Source organism: Enhydra lutris, unplaced genomic scaffold (assembly GCF_002288905.1).
Source record: "Enhydra lutris kenyoni isolate GAN:26980312 unplaced genomic scaffold, ASM228890v2 scaffoldscaffold20, whole genome shotgun sequence".
In the NCBI taxonomy this organism is placed as follows: domain Eukaryota; kingdom Metazoa; phylum Chordata; class Mammalia; order Carnivora; family Mustelidae; genus Enhydra; species Enhydra lutris.
The window spans coordinates 960,332-969,985 of NW_019154104.1; the positions used below are offsets into that span (position 1 = coordinate 960,332).

Consider the following 9,654-nt stretch of genomic DNA (forward strand, 5'->3'; position numbering starts at 1 on the left):
AGGCAGAGAGAGAGAGAGGAGGAAGCAGGCTCCCCACAGAGCAGAGAGCCCGATGCGGGACTCGATCCCAGGACCCTGAGATCATGACCTGAGCCGAAGGCAGAGGCTTAACCACTGAGCCACCCAGGTGCCCCTAAAGAGTTTTTATTTTTAAACCAATTGTTAAAAATCTTAAAATGCAGTATCTTTTGATTATGTTGTAAGAACAATTGATTGACATGAGGAAAGATGGAAATTTATTAGCCAAAGTTCAACAAAAACTTTTGCTAATTGATGGAAGTTATTGAAAAACGAAAATAGTATGAGCGATGTATTTTAAAAATTTCAGTTCTTACGTTTTTGCAGTTATCCCTTTCTCAACTAAACCGCCATTGCATGTAAATACTGAAATATTTGGAACCTAGGACCTGACATTTCAATTACTGAATGACAAATACTTAAATAATAATATAATTTCATTTGTTATTTTCATTATTATCATCATTGTTTCACTAAAAGTGTTAGGTTTTTATGAGAATGAAAAGATCTGGGGGCACTTGGGTGGTTCAGACAGTTAAGTGTCGGAATCTTGATTTTGGCTCAGGTCATGATCTCAGGGTAGTGGGATTGAGCCCTGCTTTGGGCTCCCTGCTCGGTGGGGAATCTGCTTGAGAGTCTCTCTCTTCCTCTGCCCCTCCCCCTTGCCCCGGCTCAGGCTCTCTCTCAAGTAAGTCTGTATTTAAAAAAAAAAAAAAAAAAAAAAAAGACCTGGGGATGCCTGAGTGGCTCAGCCAGTTAAGTATCTGCTTTTGGCTCAGTCATGATCTCCAGGTCTTGGCATCGAGCCCCATATCAGGCTCCTTGCTCAGCAGGGAATCTGCTTCTCCTTCTCCCTCTGCCTCTCCCCCTGCTCATGCTCTCTCTCTCTGTGTCTCTTTCTCTGTATGTCTTTCTCAAATGAATGAATAAAATCTTAAAAAAAATATGTGCAACAAATAAGATATGAGGGGCACCTGGGTGGCTCAGTCAGTTAAGTGTTTGCCTTTGGCTCAGGTCATGATCTCGAGGTCCTGGGATGGAGCCTCACATGGGGCTCCCTGCTCAGCGGGGAGTTTGCTTCTCCCTCTCCCTCAGCCACTGTCCCCCCTCACGTCCCCCACCCTGTTCATGTGTGCTTGTGCACATGCTGTCTCTCAAATAAATAAATAAGATCTTTAAACAAAATAGGGGTGCCTGGGTGGCTCAGTTGTTAAGCATCTGCCTTCAGCTCAAGTCATGATCCTGGGGTCCTGGGATCAAGCCCCGAATTGGGCTTCCTGCTCAGTGGGAAGCCTGCTTTTCTCTCTCCCACTCCCCCTGCTTATGTTCTCTCTCTGTCAAATAAACAAATAAAAATAAAAATAAACCTTTAAAAAAAAGGATATGAAACTATTTTAAATGCTTATTTTAAATGTTTTAATCCCTACTTTATATATGCTTTATATTGTATAGAATGTATTAGTAAAATAGTATGTATATAATAAATATGTGTACATTGGAAGACCATAATAAATTTTGTTTGTTTTTGGTTGGTCAGACTATGTAATCAAAAAAGTTTGGAGACCCCTTTCCACTGATGACTCATGATCTGGCAAATTGTTATTGGTATCAACAATTTATTCTGAAAGTCTAAATCACTGTTTAGAGATTATAATAAATCAGCACATGGTTTCTAACTTGTGAGCTTTTGTTTTTTAATGTTGAGCCTTGATAAATGAAGGTTAGCTTTAGTTTAAATTTTTAGACTATGGTTCTCAAAAGTGTACAACAGCATAAACATCACCTGGGAATTTATTAGAAATGTAGATTCTCAGGCCACATCCCAGACCTGTGAACCAGAGATGCCGGTTAATAAGCTTGCCAGGCAATTCCAGTGCTCACTTGTTTGAGAACCACTGGCACAAGCGATGTAGACTCATGGGTCATCCCTGCTTATTTCTCCCTACTACTTCATGATGTATTTAAGACAGTTTATTCAAATATTTATAGTCTAAGTCTTAGCTCAGACTTTTTCGTCTCTGAGATTTTTTTTCTCTCTTCCTTCCCTCTTGTTCTTTCCCTTCCTTTGTGAAAAATTGTGTTACAATTATTAGTGTTACTTTTACAAAAGGTATAGTGTTTCGGTTCTTAATATTTGGATGCGGCAGCCAGTGTGACAAATAGCATATGTTTAAAGGGGATATATATATATATACACACACATACACACACACACACACACACACACACATATTTATATATATATATATTTTAAAGACCATTTATTTATTTATTTGACAGAGAGACAGAGAGAGTGAACGAGGGAACACAAATAGGGGGAGCGGGAGAGGGAGAAGCAGGCTTCCCTCAGAGCAGGGAGCCCCATTTGGGGCTCCATCCCAGGACCCTGGGATCATGACCTAAGCTGAAGGCAGATGCTTAATGACTGAGCCACCCAGGCACCCCTAAAGGGGATTTTTTAAATAACATTTTCAAATTAATTTTTTTAAAATATTTTATTTATTTATTTGACAGAGATCACAAATAGGCAGAAAGGCAGGCAGAGAAAGAGGGGGAAGCAGGCTCCCTGCCGAGCAAAGAACCTGATGCAGGTCTCCATCCCAGGACCCTGAGATCATGACCTGAGCCGAAGGCAGATGCTTAACACATTGAGCCACCCAGATGCCCCTCAAATTAATTTTTATTCATTACTTCTAGTTGTACTTGAGAATTTCCTATTTTTTTCCATCTCTATCCTCTTGATTTCCAAATTTTGTAATCTTAGAATAGCTTTCACCAACTAAAATTTCAAAACACACTTCAAAGTATGAATCACCTAGAGTCAACCATTGTTGAATTTTGTTACAGTTGCTTAATCTTTCTCTGTACACACACACACACACACACACACACACACACACATTTTTTTTTGCTGAAGCATTTGAAAATAAATTGTATACATCAGTACTCTTCACTCCTAAATTCTTTACTGTTCACAATAAAGATCAAAGTAGCTTTTTAAGGGACTAGTACAAAATTGTTCTAAAAGGCCAACGCATAAGAAATGCTAAACCAATTATTAAAGCCTCTTAAATATTTTCAAGTTCCTTTTATAAATGTCTTAATGAGAAAAAGATACATAACTCCCAGTTCTAAATGTGTATATGCACCCTCTAGCCTCTCTTAACCAAAGCTTTTCATTTGAACTACAGAACACAGAGCATGATTTGAATGACTATTTTCTCATTTTTCCCCAAGATGGTATCTAGTATCAATTAGGACATATAGGGAAGGACTTAATTCCTTACAATGGATGTATTAGAATATTTAAGGGACATTCTAAGGAATGTTAAGATTTATTAAGGAACTCCAGGAACCCAGGTTAATGGGACTGTGCAAGTGTCAAGTTCTTAAAAGGATTTTGCTTTGACTACTTGTGATATTTATGTAAGTAATTTTTTTTTTTTTTTTTTAGATTACAGGCCCACCAGGTTGTGGAAAAACTCAGTTTTGTTTAATGATGAGCGTTTTGGCCACGTTACCCACCAACATGGGAGGATTAGAAGGAGCTGTTGTGTACGTCGACACAGAGTCAGCATTTAGTGCTGAAAGGTGGGAGATTTAATTCTTTTCCATTGTAATGTCCTATTTTATAACTTATTTATAGCATGTAACATTTTCAAACAGGTTAACATTTACCTTTTCTTTGTGAGAATGCAGAATGTTAGATGTTGTTTTAAATGAATTTTCCTTTTAAGATTAACACAGGAAGCAGTTTCTTTTTGTCTTTTCTATCCCTTTGTCATTGGCTTAAGTGAGATTCCTAGATAAGCTGTGTTTTGCAGAAAGTCAGGAAAAAAGTTTAAGAAACAGAGGGAAGGATGTTAAGTAGAAATGGGGAAGAGGGAAATTTAATTAAAAAAGGCAAAAGGTAAGGTGCTTTGTAACTCATTTCTAGTTGAGAGTAAAATATTAGTGAATGGAAAAGTTGCACATTTCAAAATACATTTTGATTGAGAAGTATTTCACTTTAATCTTTGCAACAGTATGTTATTCAACATAAACACACTGATAGTGTATCTGTGCTTGGGAAGGAAAGATTTCCTAATTTGGAAGGGACCTTTAACATTCTATGGGAGGCATTTGGTTATTTGGGTAATTCTGTACATCTGAAAATAAGTTTGGTCCTCCTCCTCCCCTGCTCTGATTAACCTTCATGAGCAAGAGTACTTATAGGTCTGGAGACTGATTCAATTCTGTTCTTTTAGTCAAGGCGTAGTATAGGTATAGTCCTTTGAGTCTGTCTTTAACTGTGTCATTATGTCTCTCTCTTATTTCTCTCTAAGGATACTAGTTAGATCGAAGTGTATTCCATGACCAGATAAGTTCCAAATGGATTATTTTGCCTGGAATTTATTTTCTTTGTTCTGTATTGCTTGTTATCTATTTTCAGCATATGCCATAAGTTTGTCAGCTTTGTGAGTTTGTGTTATATCTTTGTATCTTCAAAGCCAAATCTAGTGACTGACACACATTAAGTGCGCAGAAAATGTTTGATAATGAATGGACAGGCATTACTCTCAAATTGTGAAAACCAGACACCATTTCCTACTAAAAGGAATGAGGGTTTTGGGGAAATGGCTGCTTCTAGCACTGGTGCAGGAAATTTTTAAGTTGAGTCTGAAACATATCAGATGACCAGGAAGTTATCAAAGACCACTTAGGACTCAGGAGTCAACCTGAACAGGTTCCCACTGGCCAAAGATGAGACACACTGACCACGAATAAGATAATAATGACAGTAGATTAAAACTTGTGAACTATGTTTAAATTCATAAATCTGTAATATAAAGAAATGAAAAGCAGCTAATTGGCAGTATAGGAAACTTTAGAGAAGTAACTCGTTAGTTTGAAAATGAGTTGAGAAAAAAGGAAATCAAACATCTATTCTTTTTCTATATGAACTATATTACTGAGTAACAAATAGGTCTTTTTACAGGAGTATTCCAGCAATAATAAATGAAGAAGGACTGATAGAATATCATCAAATTAAAAACCCCAGCAATCTAATGGACCTAGGCATTGAATACTGTGATATAATAAGAAATCCGTATTTTGTCTTTGTCCTGGTTCTTGGCCAAAGAGCTTCTAAAACCTTTGGAATTTCCCAAGTTAATAGAGGTGCCAGGCGTATCATTTGTTATTCATAATCAGCACCTTTCAAACATACCTGAGCTTATGCTAATGTGATTATTTTTGGTGGGGCCCTGGAAAGCTTCAGATGGGAGTTGGTGGCCAGTCACGTGATTATAGAGTGGGAACTTTCAGCTTCACCCATTCCTCCCAGCCTCTGAGGAAGGGAAAGAGGCTGGTAACTGGTTAATTGCCAATGGCCAGTGCTTTAATCAATAATGCCTATGTAATGGGATCTCTACAAAAATCTCCACATGATAGGGTTTGGAGAGCTTCTGGGTTGGTGAATACAAGGTGCTGGGAAGGTGGTGTGCCATGGAGCCCTCCCCAATCTTTTCTTGAGTTGTATCTTTTATTCTTGTAATAATTTGGTAATAGTAAGTAAAATGCCTTCCTGAGTTCTTTGCACCATTCTAGCAAAATTATTGAACTTGAGGAGGGTTGTGTGGGAACTCCTATTTTGTAGTTGCTCAGTGGGTCAGAAGTAGTAGTAGTATTAATAGTCCCAGAGGTCTAGGACTTGTGATTCAGGCCTTGACGTGGGGTGGGGGGCAGTCTTGTCGGTCTGAGCCCTTAACCTGTGGAGTCTGAGCTAACTCCTGATAGTTAAGTGTCTGATACCCAGTTGATGTCGATAGGGAATTAAAAAATTGCTCGGTTATGGAAAACTCAAATATTTGATGTCAGAAGTATCATGAGTGAAAATAGCTCATAAACATAAAGGCTTAACATCACAAAAAGAAAACTACTCATTGTGGTACCTCCTGACGGAAGACTAGTCAAGCCTGAGTGTGATCAAGCTTTCAGACCCAACTACTAGTTTACAGCATATATAGAGAAGAGAGGAACATGTTAAACAATACCAGAGAGATGTAATCTGAACTGTGGCAAATGACAGAACAAATGATTCTTGGAGTTAGAGTTGGAGGAGGAACCTTTGGATTAAAAGGGATTTGAAAGGTATATTGCTGTCATCACATTGTATGCCTTAAACCTACACAATGTTATATGCCAGTTATATCTCAATAAAGCTGGGGAAAAAAGATGTATTGGTCAGTTCCAATGTGATGAACTTATTTGGATCTTAAATAAATGGTAAAAAAGAACGAAAGCATAAGTATATGAGACCACTGGAAATCTGAACACTGAAATACATTTGATGCTAACACTGATAATCAAGACATTGGTTCACTCAGGTTGTCCAAATGAAATGTACTGTTTAAAATGCCAGTGACTAACCTTCAACAAGCTAAAGGAAAGTTGGAAATGAGGTAAAATTTTAGTCCCTTTATTGGAATTTTATTTCTTCCCCCTTTTTTTTTTTTTTTAAGATTTTATTTTTGAGTAATCTCTACACCCAGTGTGGGGCTCAAACTCAAAACCCCAAGATCTAGGATTGGTTGCTCTACTGACTGAGGTAGCCAGGTGCCCCTGGAATTATGTTTCATAATTTACAGGGAACCTTAATGAAGGTCATTGGAGGATAGGGGTTGAAATTTACATTGTTTTTACTTTTCTAGTCTGTTCTGCACAGGCTGGAAGAGTATGGTCATCTGGCTGCCACATGGATTGCGTTCTGAGGTGTGGTGATAGGGTCAGGTGGAATCAAAAGTACCAATCCTCCTTCTGGAGTAGCTCCTTCTCCTTCTGGAGAGTTCGTCATGGGAGGTCAGAGACTGGCGATGGCTCTGTACTGCCTGGTCCTATTTCATTTGTGCTATTACAGCTTGACCCCTATTTAGATTTATTGAGGGAAGGTTAGTTAATCAGTTAGGAAAGCTTTCTGCTGCAATACCCACAGAGCAGTGAGTAGGTGGTTGCGGGCACTGATCGGGCCGAGCAGTGATGACAGGGAGACCTAGTAGGGCTGGGGCATTCCCAGTCAGTGGGAAGGGAAATGCCAGCTATCTGTTTTATCAGGAAAATATGTTTTTCAGAATAGCTGTCTCCTTCCCTCTGCTGATTTCCTTTTCATCCTCTGGAATTGTCATGCAGATTTCTCACTGAGACACCCCTATATGCAAGGGAGGGTGGGGAAAGGAGGGGGAAAAGATTGTTATAATAAGTATGATAAGTTTCCTAGGGCTGGTTAACATGGCTGCCTGAGTAAAATTGGGGTTCTCATAGTAAAGAAGAAGTGGGGATAGATATTGGTAGGTAATTAGTGTGTCTGTCACCACTGGGATCATTTCTGGACTTAGAGAAGAGGTAACAGCATGGAAAATGAGACTCAAAGAAGAATATGTTTTAGCTTTTTGTATGCCTCTGTATGTAGCAGTGTCTTCATTTTGTGCATACAAGCAAGCTGTCTTATCAGCACAAATGAGAACGTGAGTTGAAGGATTATTCTGAGGAAGGTTAAAGGATTTGTGTAAAGGGGCGCCTGAGTGGCTCAGTCGGTTGGTTAAGTGCCCAGCCCTTGATTTTGGCTCAGGTCATGATCTCAGGGTCATGAGATTGAGACGCACATCGAGCTCCATGCTGGGCATGGAGCCTGCTTAAGATTATCTCTCTCTCCCTATAACCTTCCCTGTCCCCCATCCCTCTCCCTCTTGCTCTTAAGAAAAGAAAACAAAACAAAAAACTCAATTTGCGGGGCGCCTGGGTGGCTCAGAGGGTTAAAGCCACTGCTTTCGGCCCAGGTCATGATCCCAGGGTTCTGGGATGGAGCCCCGGCATCGGGCTCTCTGCTCAGCAGGAGGCCTGCTTCTCTTCCTCTCTCTCTGCCTGCCTCTCTGCCTACTTGTGATCTCTGTCTGTCAAATAAATAAAATCTTTAAAAAAAAAAACTCAATTTGCTTATAGAGAATTTAGGGTAAATGATACAAAGTGGAAAATAATTGTAATTTTTAATTTTAATAATAAATTGCAAGTTACCTTTTGTTATCAAGAAGGAGGGAAAAAAAGGAGGAGTAAATAAAACTGTGTAAGTTTAAAATGCATTAAAAGAAAATAAGAACCTTGCAGTTGATGTATTTAAAAACATTTTGGAAAGATTAGTTATATATATATACTTTATATATATGAAATTATATATTTATTTATATATAAAGTTATTTATATATTTATATATATTTTAGTTATATATATACACTTTAAAAGCATATATATATATATGCTTTTAAAGATTATTTATTTTAGATAGAGTGGTATAGAGAGAGCATGTACATGCACAGTGGGGAAGGGCAGAGGGAGAGGGAGAGAGAGTCCTAAGTAGACTTGGCTCCAGAGCCTGTCTTGGTGGGGCTCGATTTCATGACCCTGAGATCATGACCCAAGCCAGAAGATACTGAGCGTTGGTCACTCAACCAACTGTGCCACCAAGGCACCCCAATTAGTTTTGTTTTTTAAAGCAATACACCAGTGTATTTTTATATATCTTTGAGAAGATAATCTAAAATAGTATGTTAAGTATGCTTGTTCACCTTAGACTAAAATTTTATCTCCAAACTAATTAATAATAGCATAATAGTAGAGTCTGGTACTAACCCTCAGGTATTCAAGGAGTGCCTTGTGGAGAGGGGAATGTTAAGCAAGAAGAGTTCTGGATCTGCCTTTCTGATTCAGAAGAGTCTGTATTTATTTGTTTAACCTATTGGACTTATGCTTAAGATCTGATATGGTCTTAGACACTCTGTGCTTATATATACCTTGAGAATATGGGTAAAGAGATTAATCTAGTGACCTGTACAGAAATTTTGGTGACCATGAGAATTCTAGTATATGTGAGTTGAGGGACTACTGTCTTATCCCTGTTGGAGGTAATTAGGAAAAGATGGAACTAGAGTTAAGAATGAAGAAGGATGGTAAATAGTAATAGAGGTTTTCAAAATATAATTTTGGGAGAAAAAAATGGATAAAGGATGATAAAGCTGGGTCTTAGAACTGCAAGTGGGTATGTGTGTGAGGCAAACTGAGGGACTGAAACAAGAGATGGGGCCCTGGACTCTGGCAGGTGGGGGCCTGGGGAGGTGGGATATAGGATTGGGAATTTAGGAGGTAGAAGTGGACAGTCCTGAGTTGTCATGAAATCAGAAAAGCTCGGAAAACTAGGAAGAAATATGTAGTTCAACAGGGGAGGAAGACATTAAATAATCACAAACATGTAAAATTGTAACTATTAGAGCTCCGTGTACAAAGGAGAGGTGTATGTTGTATTTTTCTGTGTGGAAACAGTGGCCAAGCTTAGATCTGAGGAGCTGCCTGTCACCTTGCAAGGTGCCAGGTACCCCACAAGCCAGTGCCCTCCAATCCCTAGCCAACTGTTTATAAGGTGTCAGTCTTTCTGAATCAGTGTATCAGAAGGGAGGCATGTAGTGTTAGTGGCTAGCCATGACTTTGGGTCATTAGGAAGGTAATTGCCAGTGTGGTCTTAGGACCATTTACCTATTTGCTTGTTGGCATGAATCCAGGATCTTTGACGTGGGGGCAAACAATAGAGAGAGAGAGAGAGAGAGAGAGAGA

General features: G+C 38.9%; 1 protein-coding gene across 2 annotated transcripts in view; it reads left to right on the forward strand.

Annotated features, from left to right (window-relative positions):
• LOC111148673 (RAD51 paralog B) overlaps window positions 1-9,654 on the forward strand; it is a 599,479-nt gene that overhangs the window by 27,676 nt on the left and 562,149 nt on the right. For both annotated transcript variants that reach the window (XM_022505442.1, XM_022505443.1), the window contains one exon: window positions 3,473-3,609. In XM_022505442.1, coding sequence (XP_022361150.1) covers window positions 3,473-3,609 — 137 coding nt within the window. The remainder of the gene's footprint in view (window positions 1-3,472; window positions 3,610-9,654) is intronic.